The sequence below is a fragment of the Gorilla gorilla genome, chromosome 2 (genome assembly GCF_029281585.2).
Source record: "Gorilla gorilla gorilla isolate KB3781 chromosome 2, NHGRI_mGorGor1-v2.1_pri, whole genome shotgun sequence".
In the NCBI taxonomy this organism is placed as follows: domain Eukaryota; kingdom Metazoa; phylum Chordata; class Mammalia; order Primates; family Hominidae; genus Gorilla; species Gorilla gorilla.
This window is the reverse complement of record NC_086017.1, coordinates 85634426-85654381: the sequence shown is the minus strand read 5'-3', so window position 1 is coordinate 85654381 and position 19956 is coordinate 85634426. Positions and strand designations below refer to the sequence as shown.

Here is a 19956-nt window from a genome sequence, read left to right as displayed (position 1 = left end):
GAAGACGCGCGGGAGCCCAGAGAGCGGCTTCCAGTTCCCGCGGGATTCGTGGAGAGGTCGGGAGAGCCAGCCCCCGAAACGCGCCCCCCTCACCCCTTCCCCCTCTCCCCCTTCCGCTTCGTCTCTCCGGCCCCACCACCACCACCATCACCACGCCCTCCCCCGCCCCACCTCAAACCCCCCCACCCCGACCCTGGCCTCAACGCCCTGGGGCCCTTCCTGGGGGGCGGGGGGCGGCGTGCTGTCCCAGGGCTCACCGCCCTTCATGAAGGGGTGGAGCCTGCCTGCCTGTGGGCCTTTATAAGAGCCGCTGGCTGGCTGTCTGGGCCGGCTTCCTGGCTGCACCTGCCGCAGTGCACAGTCTGGCTGCACCTGCCGCAGTGCACAGTGAGGTGCACGGGAGCCCGCCGGCCTCTCTCTGCCCGTGTCCGTCCGTGAAATTCCGGCCGGGGCTCCCCGCGATGGCCCTCCCGACACCTTCGGACAGCACCCTCCCCGCGGAAGCCCGAGGACGAGGACGGCGAAGGAGACTCGTTTGGACCCCGAGCCAAAGCGAGGCCCTGCGAGCCTGCTTTGAGCGGAACCCGTACCCGGGCATCGCCACCAGAGAACGGCTGGCCCAGGCTATCGGCATTCCGGAGCCCAGGGTCCAGATTTGGTTTCAGAATGAGAGGTCACGCCAGCTGAGGCAGCACCGGCGGGAATCTCGGCCCTGGCCCGGGAGACGCGGCCCGCAAGAAGGCAGGCGAAAGCGGACCGCCGTCACCGGATCCCAGACCGCCCTGCTCCTCCGAGCCTTTGAGAAGGATCGCTTTCCAGGCATCGCCGCCAGGGAAGAGCTGGCCAGAGAGACGGGCCTCCCGGAGTCCAGGATTCAGATCTGGTTTCAGAATCGAAGGGCCAGGCACCCGGGACAGGGTGGCAGGGCGCCCGCGCACGCAGGCGGCCTGTGCGACGCGGCCCCCGGCGGGTGTCACCCTGCTCCCTCGTGGGTCGCCTTCGCCCACACCGGGGCGTGGGGAACGGGGCTTCCCGCACCCCACGTGCCCTGCGCGCCTGGGGCCCTCCCACAGGGGGCTTTCGTGAGCCAGGGAGCGAGGGCCGTCCCCGTGCTCCAGCCCAGCCAGGCCGCGCCGGCAGAGGGGATCTCCCAACCTGCCCCGGCACGCGGGGATTTTGCCTACGCTGCCCCGGCTCCTCCGGAAGGGGCGCTCTCCCACCCTCAGACTCCTCGGTGGCCTCCGCAGCCGGGCAAATGCCGGGAGGACCGGGACCCGCAGCGCGACGGCCCGCCGGGCCCTTGCGCGGTGGGACAGCCTGGGCCCGCTCAAGCGGGGCCACAGGGCCAAGGTGTGCTTGCGCCACCCACGTCCCAGGGGAGTCCGTGGTGGGGCTGGGGCCGGGGTCCCCAGGTCGCCGGGGCGGCGTGGGAACCCCAAGCCGGGGCAGCTCCACCTCCCCAGCCCGCGCCCCCGGAGGCCTCCGCGCGGCAGGGGCAGATGCAAGGCATCCGGGCGCCCTCCCAGGCGCTCCAGGAGCCGGGGCGCTCGTCTGCACTCCCCTCCGGCCTGCTGCTGGATGAGCTCCTGGCGAGCCCGGAGTTTCTGCAGCGGGCGCAACCTTTCCTAGAAACGGAGGCCCCGGGGGAGCTGGAGGCCTTGGAAGAGGCCGCCTCGCTGGAAGCACCCCTCAGCGAGGAAGAATACCGGGCTCTGCTGGAGGAGCTTTAGGACGCGGGGTTGGGACGGGGTCGGGTCGGGTCGGGTTGGGTCGGGTCGGGTCGGGGCAGGGCGGTGGCCTCTCTTTCGCGGGGAACACCTGGCTGGGCGTGGAGCGGCGTGTCTTCCCCGCCGGGCTGACCCGCCTGGGATTCCTGCCTTCTAGGTCTAGGCCCGGCGAGAGACTCCACACAGCAGAGAACTGCCATTCTTTCCTGGGCATCCCGGGGATCCCAGAGCCGGCCCAGGTAGCAGCAGGTGGGCCGCCTACTGCGCACGCGCGGGTTTGCGGGCAGCCGCCTAGGCTGTGGGAGCAGCCCGGGCAGAGCTCTCACGGCTTTCCAGCACCCCACCCACGCCCGACCACCCCCTCCCCACCCCCACCCCCACCCCCCACCCCCGGAAAATGCGTCCTCCCCTGGGCTGGGTGGAGACCCCCGTCCCGCCAAACACCGGGCCCGCGCAGCGCCCAGGCCTGCCATCCCTCCCGCGGCTCGCCTCCTCTGCGCCTCCGCTCCACCGTCGCTCGCCCGTCCGTGCCCCTGCAGCCTCCCAGCTGCCACCGTGGAGCGCCTGCCGGCGGAACGCCGACCGCAGGCCCCGCGCACGCCGGGGACGCTGACCGTTCCAGGCGGGAGGGAAGGCGGGCAGAGATGGAGAGAGGAACGGGAGACCTAGAGGGGCGGAAGGATGGGCGGAGGGACGTTAGGAGGGAGGGAGGGAGGGTGGGAGAGAGGGAGGCAGTGAGGAACGGAGGGAAAGACAGAGCGACGCAGGGACAGGGGGCGGGCGGCAGGGAGCCAGGGACAGAGGGAGGAAGGCAGAGAGCAAAAGCGGCCTTCGGCCTCCGGGAGCGACGGGACCCCCGCGCTCCGGGAAAACGGTAAGCGCCCGGCGTCGGCTGAGGGCTGGGCCCACAGCCGCCGCCGCGTCGGCCGGCGGGGCACTCATTCGCCCCGATTCCGTGGCCCAAGGAGTGGGCGGTTTCCTCAGAGACAAAAGACCGGGACTCGGGTTGCCGTCGGGTTTTCAACCGCCTGGTGCACAGACCGCACATCCCCAGGCTGAGCCCTGCAACGGAGCGCGAGGCCGACAGCCCCGACCACGGAGGAGCCACACTCAGGACGACTGAGGCGTGATTTTGGATTCCACGTTGCTTTGCCCTCTGCAAGGGGGCCTGTTGCTCACGTCTCTCGGGCCCCCGAAAGGCTGGCCGTGCTGACTGTTTGCTCCCGGAGCTCTGCGGGCACCCAGAAACATCCCAGGGAAGGGTGGAAGACCGGCATGGCGCCTTCGCTCTCCTTGCCAGTTTCCAAACCGGCCACACTGCAGCCTCCCCATGTTGCCGGACACAGGAATCCATCGTCAGGCCATCGCGCCGGGGATGTATCTTCTCTCTGGGGTCTCGCTCTGGTCTTCTACGTGGAGATGAACCAGAGCCACACGCCTGCGTGTGTGAGACTGTCCCGGCAACGGCGACACCCACGGGCATTGCCTCCTTCACGGAGAGAGGGCCTGGAAAGCTCAAGACTCCCACGGAGGTTCATTTCCACACTCCCCTCCACCCTTCCAGGCTGGTTTCTCCCTGCTGAAGACGCGCGGGAGCCCAGAGAGCGGCTTCCAGTTCCCGCGGGATTCGTGGAGAGGTCGGGAGAGCCAGCCCCCGAAACGCGCCCCCCTCACCCCTTCCCCCTCTCCCCCTTCCGCTTCGTCTCTCCGGCCCCACCACCACCACCATCACCACGCCCTCCCCCGCCCCACCTCAAACCCCCCCACCCCGACCCTGGCCTCAACGCCCTGGGGCCCTTCCTGGGGGGCGGGGGGCGGCGTGCTGTCCCAGGGCTCACCGCCCTTCATGAAGGGGTGGAGCCTGCCTGCCTGTGGGCCTTTATAAGAGCCGCTGGCTGGCTGTCTGGGCCGGCTTCCTGGCTGCACCTGCCGCAGTGCACAGTCTGGCTGCACCTGCCGCAGTGCACAGTGAGGTGCACGGGAGCCCGCCGGCCTCTCTCTGCCCGTGTCCGTCCGTGAAATTCCGGCCGGGGCTCCCCGCGATGGCCCTCCCGACACCTTCGGACAGCACCCTCCCCGCGGAAGCCCGAGGACGAGGACGGCGAAGGAGACTCGTTTGGACCCCGAGCCAAAGCGAGGCCCTGCGAGCCTGCTTTGAGCGGAACCCGTACCCGGGCATCGCCACCAGAGAACGGCTGGCCCAGGCTATCGGCATTCCGGAGCCCAGGGTCCAGATTTGGTTTCAGAATGAGAGGTCACGCCAGCTGAGGCAGCACCGGCGGGAATCTCGGCCCTGGCCCGGGAGACGCGGCCCGCAAGAAGGCAGGCGAAAGCGGACCGCCGTCACCGGATCCCAGACCGCCCTGCTCCTCCGAGCCTTTGAGAAGGATCGCTTTCCAGGCATCGCCGCCAGGGAAGAGCTGGCCAGAGAGACGGGCCTCCCGGAGTCCAGGATTCAGATCTGGTTTCAGAATCGAAGGGCCAGGCACCCGGGACAGGGTGGCAGGGCGCCCGCGCACGCAGGCGGCCTGTGCGACGCGGCCCCCGGCGGGTGTCACCCTGCTCCCTCGTGGGTCGCCTTCGCCCACACCGGGGCGTGGGGAACGGGGCTTCCCGCACCCCACGTGCCCTGCGCGCCTGGGGCCCTCCCACAGGGGGCTTTCGTGAGCCAGGGAGCGAGGGCCGTCCCCGTGCTCCAGCCCAGCCAGGCCGCGCCGGCAGAGGGGATCTCCCAACCTGCCCCGGCACGCGGGGATTTTGCCTACGCTGCCCCGGCTCCTCCGGAAGGGGCGCTCTCCCACCCTCAGACTCCTCGGTGGCCTCCGCAGCCGGGCAAATGCCGGGAGGACCGGGACCCGCAGCGCGACGGCCCGCCGGGCCCTTGCGCGGTGGGACAGCCTGGGCCCGCTCAAGCGGGGCCACAGGGCCAAGGTGTGCTTGCGCCACCCACGTCCCAGGGGAGTCCGTGGTGGGGCTGGGGCCGGGGTCCCCAGGTCGCCGGGGCGGCGTGGGAACCCCAAGCCGGGGCAGCTCCACCTCCCCAGCCCGCGCCCCCGGAGGCCTCCGCGCGGCAGGGGCAGATGCAAGGCATCCGGGCGCCCTCCCAGGCGCTCCAGGAGCCGGGGCGCTCGTCTGCACTCCCCTCCGGCCTGCTGCTGGATGAGCTCCTGGCGAGCCCGGAGTTTCTGCAGCGGGCGCAACCTTTCCTAGAAACGGAGGCCCCGGGGGAGCTGGAGGCCTTGGAAGAGGCCGCCTCGCTGGAAGCACCCCTCAGCGAGGAAGAATACCGGGCTCTGCTGGAGGAGCTTTAGGACGCGGGGTTGGGACGGGGTCGGGTCGGGTCGGGTTGGGTCGGGTCGGGTCGGGGCAGGGCGGTGGCCTCTCTTTCGCGGGGAACACCTGGCTGGGCGTGGAGCGGCGTGTCTTCCCCGCCGGGCTGACCCGCCTGGGATTCCTGCCTTCTAGGTCTAGGCCCGGCGAGAGACTCCACACAGCAGAGAACTGCCATTCTTTCCTGGGCATCCCGGGGATCCCAGAGCCGGCCCAGGTAGCAGCAGGTGGGCCGCCTACTGCGCACGCGCGGGTTTGCGGGCAGCCGCCTAGGCTGTGGGAGCAGCCCGGGCAGAGCTCTCACGGCTTTCCAGCACCCCACCCACGCCCGACCACCCCCTCCCCACCCCCACCCCCACCCCCCACCCCCGGAAAATGCGTCCTCCCCTGGGCTGGGTGGAGACCCCCGTCCCGCCAAACACCGGGCCCGCGCAGCGCCCAGGCCTGCCATCCCTCCCGCGGCTCGCCTCCTCTGCGCCTCCGCTCCACCGTCGCTCGCCCGTCCGTGCCCCTGCAGCCTCCCAGCTGCCACCGTGGAGCGCCTGCCGGCGGAACGCCGACCGCAGGCCCCGCGCACGCCGGGGACGCTGACCGTTCCAGGCGGGAGGGAAGGCGGGCAGAGATGGAGAGAGGAACGGGAGACCTAGAGGGGCGGAAGGATGGGCGGAGGGACGTTAGGAGGGAGGGAGGGAGGGTGGGAGAGAGGGAGGCAGTGAGGAACGGAGGGAAAGACAGAGCGACGCAGGGACAGGGGGCGGGCGGCAGGGAGCCAGGGACAGAGGGAGGAAGGCAGAGAGCAAAAGCGGCCTTCGGCCTCCGGGAGCGACGGGACCCCCGCGCTCCGGGAAAACGGTAAGCGCCCGGCGTCGGCTGAGGGCTGGGCCCACAGCCGCCGCCGCGTCGGCCGGCGGGGCACTCATTCGCCCCGATTCCGTGGCCCAAGGAGTGGGCGGTTTCCTCAGAGACAAAAGACCGGGACTCGGGTTGCCGTCGGGTTTTCAACCGCCTGGTGCACAGACCGCACATCCCCAGGCTGAGCCCTGCAACGGAGCGCGAGGCCGACAGCCCCGACCACGGAGGAGCCACACTCAGGACGACTGAGGCGTGATTTTGGATTCCACGTTGCTTTGCCCTCTGCAAGGGGGCCTGTTGCTCACGTCTCTCGGGCCCCCGAAAGGCTGGCCGTGCTGACTGTTTGCTCCCGGAGCTCTGCGGGCACCCAGAAACATCCCAGGGAAGGGTGGAAGACCGGCATGGCGCCTTCGCTCTCCTTGCCAGTTTCCAAACCGGCCACACTGCAGCCTCCCCATGTTGCCGGACACAGGAATCCATCGTCAGGCCATCGCGCCGGGGATGTATCTTCTCTCTGGGGTCTCGCTCTGGTCTTCTACGTGGAGATGAACCAGAGCCACACGCCTGCGTGTGTGAGACTGTCCCGGCAACGGCGACACCCACGGGCATTGCCTCCTTCACGGAGAGAGGGCCTGGAAAGCTCAAGACTCCCACGGAGGTTCATTTCCACACTCCCCTCCACCCTTCCAGGCTGGTTTCTCCCTGCTGAAGACGCGCGGGAGCCCAGAGAGCGGCTTCCAGTTCCCGCGGGATTCGTGGAGAGGTCGGGAGAGCCAGCCCCCGAAACGCGCCCCCCTCACCCCTTCCCCCTCTCCCCCTTCCGCTTCGTCTCTCCGGCCCCACCACCACCACCATCACCACGCCCTCCCCCGCCCCACCTCAAACCCCCCCACCCCGACCCTGGCCTCAACGCCCTGGGGCCCTTCCTGGGGGGCGGGGGGCGGCGTGCTGTCCCAGGGCTCACCGCCCTTCATGAAGGGGTGGAGCCTGCCTGCCTGTGGGCCTTTATAAGAGCCGCTGGCTGGCTGTCTGGGCCGGCTTCCTGGCTGCACCTGCCGCAGTGCACAGTCTGGCTGCACCTGCCGCAGTGCACAGTGAGGTGCACGGGAGCCCGCCGGCCTCTCTCTGCCCGTGTCCGTCCGTGAAATTCCGGCCGGGGCTCCCCGCGATGGCCCTCCCGACACCTTCGGACAGCACCCTCCCCGCGGAAGCCCGAGGACGAGGACGGCGAAGGAGACTCGTTTGGACCCCGAGCCAAAGCGAGGCCCTGCGAGCCTGCTTTGAGCGGAACCCGTACCCGGGCATCGCCACCAGAGAACGGCTGGCCCAGGCTATCGGCATTCCGGAGCCCAGGGTCCAGATTTGGTTTCAGAATGAGAGGTCACGCCAGCTGAGGCAGCACCGGCGGGAATCTCGGCCCTGGCCCGGGAGACGCGGCCCGCAAGAAGGCAGGCGAAAGCGGACCGCCGTCACCGGATCCCAGACCGCCCTGCTCCTCCGAGCCTTTGAGAAGGATCGCTTTCCAGGCATCGCCGCCAGGGAAGAGCTGGCCAGAGAGACGGGCCTCCCGGAGTCCAGGATTCAGATCTGGTTTCAGAATCGAAGGGCCAGGCACCCGGGACAGGGTGGCAGGGCGCCCGCGCACGCAGGCGGCCTGTGCGACGCGGCCCCCGGCGGGTGTCACCCTGCTCCCTCGTGGGTCGCCTTCGCCCACACCGGGGCGTGGGGAACGGGGCTTCCCGCACCCCACGTGCCCTGCGCGCCTGGGGCCCTCCCACAGGGGGCTTTCGTGAGCCAGGGAGCGAGGGCCGTCCCCGTGCTCCAGCCCAGCCAGGCCGCGCCGGCAGAGGGGATCTCCCAACCTGCCCCGGCACGCGGGGATTTTGCCTACGCTGCCCCGGCTCCTCCGGAAGGGGCGCTCTCCCACCCTCAGACTCCTCGGTGGCCTCCGCAGCCGGGCAAATGCCGGGAGGACCGGGACCCGCAGCGCGACGGCCCGCCGGGCCCTTGCGCGGTGGGACAGCCTGGGCCCGCTCAAGCGGGGCCACAGGGCCAAGGTGTGCTTGCGCCACCCACGTCCCAGGGGAGTCCGTGGTGGGGCTGGGGCCGGGGTCCCCAGGTCGCCGGGGCGGCGTGGGAACCCCAAGCCGGGGCAGCTCCACCTCCCCAGCCCGCGCCCCCGGAGGCCTCCGCGCGGCAGGGGCAGATGCAAGGCATCCGGGCGCCCTCCCAGGCGCTCCAGGAGCCGGGGCGCTCGTCTGCACTCCCCTCCGGCCTGCTGCTGGATGAGCTCCTGGCGAGCCCGGAGTTTCTGCAGCGGGCGCAACCTTTCCTAGAAACGGAGGCCCCGGGGGAGCTGGAGGCCTTGGAAGAGGCCGCCTCGCTGGAAGCACCCCTCAGCGAGGAAGAATACCGGGCTCTGCTGGAGGAGCTTTAGGACGCGGGGTTGGGACGGGGTCGGGTCGGGTCGGGTTGGGTCGGGTCGGGTCGGGGCAGGGCGGTGGCCTCTCTTTCGCGGGGAACACCTGGCTGGGCGTGGAGCGGCGTGTCTTCCCCGCCGGGCTGACCCGCCTGGGATTCCTGCCTTCTAGGTCTAGGCCCGGCGAGAGACTCCACACAGCAGAGAACTGCCATTCTTTCCTGGGCATCCCGGGGATCCCAGAGCCGGCCCAGGTAGCAGCAGGTGGGCCGCCTACTGCGCACGCGCGGGTTTGCGGGCAGCCGCCTAGGCTGTGGGAGCAGCCCGGGCAGAGCTCTCACGGCTTTCCAGCACCCCACCCACGCCCGACCACCCCCTCCCCACCCCCACCCCCACCCCCCACCCCCGGAAAATGCGTCCTCCCCTGGGCTGGGTGGAGACCCCCGTCCCGCCAAACACCGGGCCCGCGCAGCGCCCAGGCCTGCCATCCCTCCCGCGGCTCGCCTCCTCTGCGCCTCCGCTCCACCGTCGCTCGCCCGTCCGTGCCCCTGCAGCCTCCCAGCTGCCACCGTGGAGCGCCTGCCGGCGGAACGCCGACCGCAGGCCCCGCGCACGCCGGGGACGCTGACCGTTCCAGGCGGGAGGGAAGGCGGGCAGAGATGGAGAGAGGAACGGGAGACCTAGAGGGGCGGAAGGATGGGCGGAGGGACGTTAGGAGGGAGGGAGGGAGGGTGGGAGAGAGGGAGGCAGTGAGGAACGGAGGGAAAGACAGAGCGACGCAGGGACAGGGGGCGGGCGGCAGGGAGCCAGGGACAGAGGGAGGAAGGCAGAGAGCAAAAGCGGCCTTCGGCCTCCGGGAGCGACGGGACCCCCGCGCTCCGGGAAAACGGTAAGCGCCCGGCGTCGGCTGAGGGCTGGGCCCACAGCCGCCGCCGCGTCGGCCGGCGGGGCACTCATTCGCCCCGATTCCGTGGCCCAAGGAGTGGGCGGTTTCCTCAGAGACAAAAGACCGGGACTCGGGTTGCCGTCGGGTTTTCAACCGCCTGGTGCACAGACCGCACATCCCCAGGCTGAGCCCTGCAACGGAGCGCGAGGCCGACAGCCCCGACCACGGAGGAGCCACACTCAGGACGACTGAGGCGTGATTTTGGATTCCACGTTGCTTTGCCCTCTGCAAGGGGGCCTGTTGCTCACGTCTCTCGGGCCCCCGAAAGGCTGGCCGTGCTGACTGTTTGCTCCCGGAGCTCTGCGGGCACCCAGAAACATCCCAGGGAAGGGTGGAAGACCGGCATGGCGCCTTCGCTCTCCTTGCCAGTTTCCAAACCGGCCACACTGCAGCCTCCCCATGTTGCCGGACACAGGAATCCATCGTCAGGCCATCGCGCCGGGGATGTATCTTCTCTCTGGGGTCTCGCTCTGGTCTTCTACGTGGAGATGAACCAGAGCCACACGCCTGCGTGTGTGAGACTGTCCCGGCAACGGCGACACCCACGGGCATTGCCTCCTTCACGGAGAGAGGGCCTGGAAAGCTCAAGACTCCCACGGAGGTTCATTTCCACACTCCCCTCCACCCTTCCAGGCTGGTTTCTCCCTGCTGAAGACGCGCGGGAGCCCAGAGAGCGGCTTCCAGTTCCCGCGGGATTCGTGGAGAGGTCGGGAGAGCCAGCCCCCGAAACGCGCCCCCCTCACCCCTTCCCCCTCTCCCCCTTCCGCTTCGTCTCTCCGGCCCCACCACCACCACCATCACCACGCCCTCCCCCGCCCCACCTCAAACCCCCCCACCCCGACCCTGGCCTCAACGCCCTGGGGCCCTTCCTGGGGGGCGGGGGGCGGCGTGCTGTCCCAGGGCTCACCGCCCTTCATGAAGGGGTGGAGCCTGCCTGCCTGTGGGCCTTTATAAGAGCCGCTGGCTGGCTGTCTGGGCCGGCTTCCTGGCTGCACCTGCCGCAGTGCACAGTCTGGCTGCACCTGCCGCAGTGCACAGTGAGGTGCACGGGAGCCCGCCGGCCTCTCTCTGCCCGTGTCCGTCCGTGAAATTCCGGCCGGGGCTCCCCGCGATGGCCCTCCCGACACCTTCGGACAGCACCCTCCCCGCGGAAGCCCGAGGACGAGGACGGCGAAGGAGACTCGTTTGGACCCCGAGCCAAAGCGAGGCCCTGCGAGCCTGCTTTGAGCGGAACCCGTACCCGGGCATCGCCACCAGAGAACGGCTGGCCCAGGCTATCGGCATTCCGGAGCCCAGGGTCCAGATTTGGTTTCAGAATGAGAGGTCACGCCAGCTGAGGCAGCACCGGCGGGAATCTCGGCCCTGGCCCGGGAGACGCGGCCCGCAAGAAGGCAGGCGAAAGCGGACCGCCGTCACCGGATCCCAGACCGCCCTGCTCCTCCGAGCCTTTGAGAAGGATCGCTTTCCAGGCATCGCCGCCAGGGAAGAGCTGGCCAGAGAGACGGGCCTCCCGGAGTCCAGGATTCAGATCTGGTTTCAGAATCGAAGGGCCAGGCACCCGGGACAGGGTGGCAGGGCGCCCGCGCACGCAGGCGGCCTGTGCGACGCGGCCCCCGGCGGGTGTCACCCTGCTCCCTCGTGGGTCGCCTTCGCCCACACCGGGGCGTGGGGAACGGGGCTTCCCGCACCCCACGTGCCCTGCGCGCCTGGGGCCCTCCCACAGGGGGCTTTCGTGAGCCAGGGAGCGAGGGCCGTCCCCGTGCTCCAGCCCAGCCAGGCCGCGCCGGCAGAGGGGATCTCCCAACCTGCCCCGGCACGCGGGGATTTTGCCTACGCTGCCCCGGCTCCTCCGGAAGGGGCGCTCTCCCACCCTCAGACTCCTCGGTGGCCTCCGCAGCCGGGCAAATGCCGGGAGGACCGGGACCCGCAGCGCGACGGCCCGCCGGGCCCTTGCGCGGTGGGACAGCCTGGGCCCGCTCAAGCGGGGCCACAGGGCCAAGGTGTGCTTGCGCCACCCACGTCCCAGGGGAGTCCGTGGTGGGGCTGGGGCCGGGGTCCCCAGGTCGCCGGGGCGGCGTGGGAACCCCAAGCCGGGGCAGCTCCACCTCCCCAGCCCGCGCCCCCGGAGGCCTCCGCGCGGCAGGGGCAGATGCAAGGCATCCGGGCGCCCTCCCAGGCGCTCCAGGAGCCGGGGCGCTCGTCTGCACTCCCCTCCGGCCTGCTGCTGGATGAGCTCCTGGCGAGCCCGGAGTTTCTGCAGCGGGCGCAACCTTTCCTAGAAACGGAGGCCCCGGGGGAGCTGGAGGCCTTGGAAGAGGCCGCCTCGCTGGAAGCACCCCTCAGCGAGGAAGAATACCGGGCTCTGCTGGAGGAGCTTTAGGACGCGGGGTTGGGACGGGGTCGGGTCGGGTCGGGTTGGGTCGGGTCGGGTCGGGGCAGGGCGGTGGCCTCTCTTTCGCGGGGAACACCTGGCTGGGCGTGGAGCGGCGTGTCTTCCCCGCCGGGCTGACCCGCCTGGGATTCCTGCCTTCTAGGTCTAGGCCCGGCGAGAGACTCCACACAGCAGAGAACTGCCATTCTTTCCTGGGCATCCCGGGGATCCCAGAGCCGGCCCAGGTAGCAGCAGGTGGGCCGCCTACTGCGCACGCGCGGGTTTGCGGGCAGCCGCCTAGGCTGTGGGAGCAGCCCGGGCAGAGCTCTCACGGCTTTCCAGCACCCCACCCACGCCCGACCACCCCCTCCCCACCCCCACCCCCACCCCCCACCCCCGGAAAATGCGTCCTCCCCTGGGCTGGGTGGAGACCCCCGTCCCGCCAAACACCGGGCCCGCGCAGCGCCCAGGCCTGCCATCCCTCCCGCGGCTCGCCTCCTCTGCGCCTCCGCTCCACCGTCGCTCGCCCGTCCGTGCCCCTGCAGCCTCCCAGCTGCCACCGTGGAGCGCCTGCCGGCGGAACGCCGACCGCAGGCCCCGCGCACGCCGGGGACGCTGACCGTTCCAGGCGGGAGGGAAGGCGGGCAGAGATGGAGAGAGGAACGGGAGACCTAGAGGGGCGGAAGGATGGGCGGAGGGACGTTAGGAGGGAGGGAGGGAGGGTGGGAGAGAGGGAGGCAGTGAGGAACGGAGGGAAAGACAGAGCGACGCAGGGACAGGGGGCGGGCGGCAGGGAGCCAGGGACAGAGGGAGGAAGGCAGAGAGCAAAAGCGGCCTTCGGCCTCCGGGAGCGACGGGACCCCCGCGCTCCGGGAAAACGGTAAGCGCCCGGCGTCGGCTGAGGGCTGGGCCCACAGCCGCCGCCGCGTCGGCCGGCGGGGCACTCATTCGCCCCGATTCCGTGGCCCAAGGAGTGGGCGGTTTCCTCAGAGACAAAAGACCGGGACTCGGGTTGCCGTCGGGTTTTCAACCGCCTGGTGCACAGACCGCACATCCCCAGGCTGAGCCCTGCAACGGAGCGCGAGGCCGACAGCCCCGACCACGGAGGAGCCACACTCAGGACGACTGAGGCGTGATTTTGGATTCCACGTTGCTTTGCCCTCTGCAAGGGGGCCTGTTGCTCACGTCTCTCGGGCCCCCGAAAGGCTGGCCGTGCTGACTGTTTGCTCCCGGAGCTCTGCGGGCACCCAGAAACATCCCAGGGAAGGGTGGAAGACCGGCATGGCGCCTTCGCTCTCCTTGCCAGTTTCCAAACCGGCCACACTGCAGCCTCCCCATGTTGCCGGACACAGGAATCCATCGTCAGGCCATCGCGCCGGGGATGTATCTTCTCTCTGGGGTCTCGCTCTGGTCTTCTACGTGGAGATGAACCAGAGCCACACGCCTGCGTGTGTGAGACTGTCCCGGCAACGGCGACACCCACGGGCATTGCCTCCTTCACGGAGAGAGGGCCTGGAAAGCTCAAGACTCCCACGGAGGTTCATTTCCACACTCCCCTCCACCCTTCCAGGCTGGTTTCTCCCTGCTGAAGACGCGCGGGAGCCCAGAGAGCGGCTTCCAGTTCCCGCGGGATTCGTGGAGAGGTCGGGAGAGCCAGCCCCCGAAACGCGCCCCCCTCACCCCTTCCCCCTCTCCCCCTTCCGCTTCGTCTCTCCGGCCCCACCACCACCACCATCACCACGCCCTCCCCCGCCCCACCTCAAACCCCCCCACCCCGACCCTGGCCTCAACGCCCTGGGGCCCTTCCTGGGGGGCGGGGGGCGGCGTGCTGTCCCAGGGCTCACCGCCCTTCATGAAGGGGTGGAGCCTGCCTGCCTGTGGGCCTTTATAAGAGCCGCTGGCTGGCTGTCTGGGCCGGCTTCCTGGCTGCACCTGCCGCAGTGCACAGTCTGGCTGCACCTGCCGCAGTGCACAGTGAGGTGCACGGGAGCCCGCCGGCCTCTCTCTGCCCGTGTCCGTCCGTGAAATTCCGGCCGGGGCTCCCCGCGATGGCCCTCCCGACACCTTCGGACAGCACCCTCCCCGCGGAAGCCCGAGGACGAGGACGGCGAAGGAGACTCGTTTGGACCCCGAGCCAAAGCGAGGCCCTGCGAGCCTGCTTTGAGCGGAACCCGTACCCGGGCATCGCCACCAGAGAACGGCTGGCCCAGGCTATCGGCATTCCGGAGCCCAGGGTCCAGATTTGGTTTCAGAATGAGAGGTCACGCCAGCTGAGGCAGCACCGGCGGGAATCTCGGCCCTGGCCCGGGAGACGCGGCCCGCAAGAAGGCAGGCGAAAGCGGACCGCCGTCACCGGATCCCAGACCGCCCTGCTCCTCCGAGCCTTTGAGAAGGATCGCTTTCCAGGCATCGCCGCCAGGGAAGAGCTGGCCAGAGAGACGGGCCTCCCGGAGTCCAGGATTCAGATCTGGTTTCAGAATCGAAGGGCCAGGCACCCGGGACAGGGTGGCAGGGCGCCCGCGCACGCAGGCGGCCTGTGCGACGCGGCCCCCGGCGGGTGTCACCCTGCTCCCTCGTGGGTCGCCTTCGCCCACACCGGGGCGTGGGGAACGGGGCTTCCCGCACCCCACGTGCCCTGCGCGCCTGGGGCCCTCCCACAGGGGGCTTTCGTGAGCCAGGGAGCGAGGGCCGTCCCCGTGCTCCAGCCCAGCCAGGCCGCGCCGGCAGAGGGGATCTCCCAACCTGCCCCGGCACGCGGGGATTTTGCCTACGCTGCCCCGGCTCCTCCGGAAGGGGCGCTCTCCCACCCTCAGACTCCTCGGTGGCCTCCGCAGCCGGGCAAATGCCGGGAGGACCGGGACCCGCAGCGCGACGGCCCGCCGGGCCCTTGCGCGGTGGGACAGCCTGGGCCCGCTCAAGCGGGGCCACAGGGCCAAGGTGTGCTTGCGCCACCCACGTCCCAGGGGAGTCCGTGGTGGGGCTGGGGCCGGGGTCCCCAGGTCGCCGGGGCGGCGTGGGAACCCCAAGCCGGGGCAGCTCCACCTCCCCAGCCCGCGCCCCCGGAGGCCTCCGCGCGGCAGGGGCAGATGCAAGGCATCCGGGCGCCCTCCCAGGCGCTCCAGGAGCCGGGGCGCTCGTCTGCACTCCCCTCCGGCCTGCTGCTGGATGAGCTCCTGGCGAGCCCGGAGTTTCTGCAGCGGGCGCAACCTTTCCTAGAAACGGAGGCCCCGGGGGAGCTGGAGGCCTTGGAAGAGGCCGCCTCGCTGGAAGCACCCCTCAGCGAGGAAGAATACCGGGCTCTGCTGGAGGAGCTTTAGGACGCGGGGTTGGGACGGGGTCGGGTCGGGTCGGGTTGGGTCGGGTCGGGTCGGGGCAGGGCGGTGGCCTCTCTTTCGCGGGGAACACCTGGCTGGGCGTGGAGCGGCGTGTCTTCCCCGCCGGGCTGACCCGCCTGGGATTCCTGCCTTCTAGGTCTAGGCCCGGCGAGAGACTCCACACAGCAGAGAACTGCCATTCTTTCCTGGGCATCCCGGGGATCCCAGAGCCGGCCCAGGTAGCAGCAGGTGGGCCGCCTACTGCGCACGCGCGGGTTTGCGGGCAGCCGCCTAGGCTGTGGGAGCAGCCCGGGCAGAGCTCTCACGGCTTTCCAGCACCCCACCCACGCCCGACCACCCCCTCCCCACCCCCACCCCCACCCCCCACCCCCGGAAAATGCGTCCTCCCCTGGGCTGGGTGGAGACCCCCGTCCCGCCAAACACCGGGCCCGCGCAGCGCCCAGGCCTGCCATCCCTCCCGCGGCTCGCCTCCTCTGCGCCTCCGCTCCACCGTCGCTCGCCCGTCCGTGCCCCTGCAGCCTCCCAGCTGCCACCGTGGAGCGCCTGCCGGCGGAACGCCGACCGCAGGCCCCGCGCACGCCGGGGACGCTGACCGTTCCAGGCGGGAGGGAAGGCGGGCAGAGATGGAGAGAGGAACGGGAGACCTAGAGGGGCGGAAGGATGGGCGGAGGGACGTTAGGAGGGAGGGAGGGAGGGTGGGAGAGAGGGAGGCAGTGAGGAACGGAGGGAAAGACAGAGCGACGCAGGGACAGGGGGCGGGCGGCAGGGAGCCAGGGACAGAGGGAGGAAGGCAGAGAGCAAAAGCGGCCTTCGGCCTCCGGGAGCGACGGGACCCCCGCGCTCCGGGAAAACGGTAAGCGCCCGGCGTCGGCTGAGGGCTGGGCCCACAGCCGCCGCCGCGTCGGCCGGCGGGGCACTCATTCGCCCCGATTCCGTGGCCCAAGGAGTGGGCGGTTTCCTCAGAGACAAAAGACCGGGACTCGGGTTGCCGTCGGGTTTTCAACCGCCTGGTGCACAGACCGCACATCCCCAGGCTGAGCCCTGCAACGGAGCGCGAGGCCGACAGCCCCGACCACGGAGGAGCCACACTCAGGACGACTGAGGCGTGATTTTGGATTCCACGTTGCTTTGCCCTCTGCAAGGGGGCCTGTTGCTCACGTCTCTCGGGCCCCCGAAAGGCTGGCCGTGCTGACTGTTTGCTCCCGGAGCTCTGCGGGCACCCAGAAACATCCCAGGGAAGGGTGGAAGACCGGCATGGCGCCTTCGCTCTCCTTGCCAGTTTCCAAACCGGCCACACTGCAGCCTCCCCATGTTGCCGGACACAGGAATCCATCGTCAGGCCATCGCGCCGGGGATGTATCTTCTCTCTGGGGTCTCGCTCTGGTCTTCTACGTGGAGATGAACCAGAGCCACACGCCTGCGTGTGTGAGACTGTCCCGGCAACGGCGACACCCACGGGCATTGCCTCCTTCACGGAGAGAGGGCCTGGAAAGCTCAAGACTCCCACGGAGGTTCATTTCCACACTCCCCTCCACCCTTCCAGGCTGGTTTCTCCCTGCTGAAGACGCGCGGGAGCCCAGAGAGCGGCTTCCAGTTCCCGCGGGATTCGTGGAGAGGTCGGGAGAGCCAGCCCCCGAAACGCGCCCCCCTCACCCCTTCCCCCTCTCCCCCTTCCGCTTCGTCTCTCCGGCCCCACCACCACCACCATCACCACGCCCTCCCCCGCCCCACCTCAAACCCCCCCACCCCGACCCTGGCCTCAACGCCCTGGGGCCCTTCCTGGGGGGCGGGGGGCGGCGTGCTGTCCCAGGGCTCACCGCCCTTCATGAAGGGGTGGAGCCTGCCTGCCTGTGGGCCTTTATAAGAGCCGCTGGCTGGCTGTCTGGGCCGGCTTCCTGGCTGCACCTGCCGCAGTGCACAGTCTGGCTGCACCTGCCGCAGTGCACAGTGAGGTGCACGGGAGCCCGCCGGCCTCTCTCTGCCCGTGTCCGTCCGTGAAATTCCGGCCGGGGCTCCCCGCGATGGCCCTCCCGACACCTTCGGACAGCACCCTCCCCGCGGAAGCCCGAGGACGAGGACGGCGAAGGAGACTCGTTTGGACCCCGAGCCAAAGCGAGGCCCTGCGAGCCTGCTTTGAGCGGAACCCGTACCCGGGCATCGCCACCAGAGAACGGCTGGCCCAGGCTATCGGCATTCCGGAGCCCAGGGTCCAGATTTGGTTTCAGAATGAGAGGTCACGCCAGCTGAGGCAGCACCGGCGGGAATCTCGGCCCTGGCCCGGGAGACGCGGCCCGCAAGAAGGCAGGCGAAAGCGGACCGCCGTCACCGGATCCCAGACCGCCCTGCTCCTCCGAGCCTTTGAGAAGGATCGCTTTCCAGGCATCGCCGCCAGGGAAGAGCTGGCCAGAGAGACGGGCCTCCCGGAGTCCAGGATTCAGATCTGGTTTCAGAATCGAAGGGCCAGGCACCCGGGACAGGGTGGCAGGGCGCCCGCGCACGCAGGCGGCCTGTGCGACGCGGCCCCCGGCGGGTGTCACCCTGCTCCCTCGTGGGTCGCCTTCGCCCACACCGGGGCGTGGGGAACGGGGCTTCCCGCACCCCACGTGCCCTGCGCGCCTGGGGCCCTCCCACAGGGGGCTTTCGTGAGCCAGGGAGCGAGGGCCGTCCCCGTGCTCCAGCCCAGCCAGGCCGCGCCGGCAGAGGGGATCTCCCAACCTGCCCCGGCACGCGGGGATTTTGCCTACGCTGCCCCGGCTCCTCCGGAAGGGGCGCTCTCCCACCCTCAGACTCCTCGGTGGCCTCCGCAGCCGGGCAAATGCCGGGAGGACCGGGACCCGCAGCGCGACGGCCCGCCGGGCCCTTGCGCGGTGGGACAGCCTGGGCCCGCTCAAGCGGGGCCACAGGGCCAAGGTGTGCTTGCGCCACCCACGTCCCAGGGGAGTCCGTGGTGGGGCTGGGGCCGGGGTCCCCAGGTCGCCGGGGCGGCGTGGGAACCCCAAGCCGGGGCAGCTCCACCTCCCCAGCCCGCGCCCCCGGAGGCCTCCGCGCGGCAGGGGCAGATGCAAGGCATCCGGGCGCCCTCCCAGGCGCTCCAGGAGCCGGGGCGCTCGTCTGCACTCCCCTCCGGCCTGCTGCTGGATGAGCTCCTGGCGAGCCCGGAGTTTCTGCAGCGGGCGCAACCTTTCCTAGAAACGGAGGCCCCGGGGGAGCTGGAGGCCTTGGAAGAGGCCGCCTCGCTGGAAGCACCCCTCAGCGAGGAAGAATACCGGGCTCTGCTGGAGGAGCTTTAGGACGCGGGGTTGGGACGGGGTCGGGTCGGGTCGGGTTGGGTCGGGTCGGGTCGGGGCAGGGCGGTGGCCTCTCTTTCGCGGGGAACACCTGGCTGGGCGTGGAGCGGCGTGTCTTCCCCGCCGGGCTGACCCGCCTGGGATTCCTGCCTTCTAGGTCTAGGCCCGGCGAGAGACTCCACACAGCAGAGAACTGCCATTCTTTCCTGGGCATCCCGGGGATCCCAGAGCCGGCCCAGGTAGCAGCAGGTGGGCCGCCTACTGCGCACGCGCGGGTTTGCGGGCAGCCGCCTAGGCTGTGGGAGCAGCCCGGGCAGAGCTCTCACGGCTTTCCAGCACCCCACCCACGCCCGACCACCCCCTCCCCACCCCCACCCCCACCCCCCACCCCCGGAAAATGCGTCCTCCCCTGGGCTGGGTGGAGACCCCCGTCCCGCCAAACACCGGGCCCGCGCAGCGCCCAGGCCTGCCATCCCTCCCGCGGCTCGCCTCCTCTGCGCCTCCGCTCCACCGTCGCTCGCCCGTCCGTGCCCCTGCAGCCTCCCAGCTGCCACCGTGGAGCGCCTGCCGGCGGAACGCCGACCGCAGGCCCCGCGCACGCCGGGGACGCTGACCGTTCCAGGCGGGAGGGAAGGCGGGCAGAGATGGAGAGAGGAACGGGAGACCTAGAGGGGCGGAAGGATGGGCGGAGGGACGTTAGGAGGGAGGGAGGGAGGGTGGGAGAGAGGGAGGCAGTGAGGAACGGAGGGAAAGACAGAGCGACGCAGGGACAGGGGGCGGGCGGCAGGGAGCCAGGGACAGAGGGAGGAAGGCAGAGAGCAAAAGCGGCCTTCGGCCTCCGGGAGCGACGGGACCCCCGCGCTCCGGGAAAACGGTAAGCGCCCGGCGTCGGCTGAGGGCTGGGCCCACAGCCGCCGCCGCGTCGGCCGGCGGGGCACTCATTCGCCCCGATTCCGTGGCCCAAGGAGTGGGCGGTTTCCTCAGAGACAAAAGACCGGGACTCGGGTTGCCGTCGGGTTTTCAACCGCCTGGTGCACAGACCGCACATCCCCAGGCTGAGCCCTGCAACGGAGCGCGAGGCCGACAGCCCCGACCACGGAGGAGCCACACTCAGGACGACTGAGGCGTGATTTTGGATTCCACGTTGCTTTGCCCTCTGCAAGGGGGCCTGTTGCTCACGTCTCTCGGGCCCCCGAAAGGCTGGCCGTGCTGACTGTTTGCTCCCGGAGCTCTGCGGGCACCCAGAAACATCCCAGGGAAGGGTGGAAGACCGGCATGGCGCCTTCGCTCTCCTTGCCAGTTTCCAAACCGGCCACACTGCAGCCTCCCCATGTTGCCGGACACAGGAATCCATCGTCAGGCCATCGCGCCGGGGATGTATCTTCTCTCTGGGGTCTCGCTCTGGTCTTCTACGTGGAGATGAACCAGAGCCACACGCCTGCGTGTGTGAGACTGTCCCGGCAACGGCGACACCCACGGGCATTGCCTCCTTCACGGAGAGAGGGCCTGGAAAGCTCAAGACTCCCACGGAGGTTCATTTCCACACTCCCCTCCACCCTTCCAGGCTGGTTTCTCCCTGCTGAAGACGCGCGGGAGCCCAGAGAGCGGCTTCCAGTTCCCGCGGGATTCGTGGAGAGGTCGGGAGAGCCAGCCCCCGAAACGCGCCCCCCTCACCCCTTCCCCCTCTCC

General features: G+C 70.3%; 1 protein-coding gene across 1 annotated transcript; it reads left to right on the top strand.

The window, feature by feature from the left end:
- Window positions 1-16926: 16926 nt before the first annotated feature.
- LOC134758008 (double homeobox protein 4-like protein 4) lies at window positions 16927-18270 on the top strand. Its single transcript, XM_063703526.1, has one exon. The coding sequence runs from the start codon at window positions 17002-17004 to the stop codon at window positions 18268-18270; it is 1269 nt and encodes a 422-aa protein (XP_063559596.1). The 5' UTR covers window positions 16927-17001.
- The last annotated feature ends 1686 nt before the right edge of the window (window positions 18271-19956 follow it).

Excerpts from the sequence above, each read along its gene's own strand:
- LOC134758008 (XM_063703526.1), top strand. The coding sequence starts at position 17,002 with ATGGCCCTCCCGACACCTTCGGACAGCACCCTCCCCGCGGAAGCCCGA.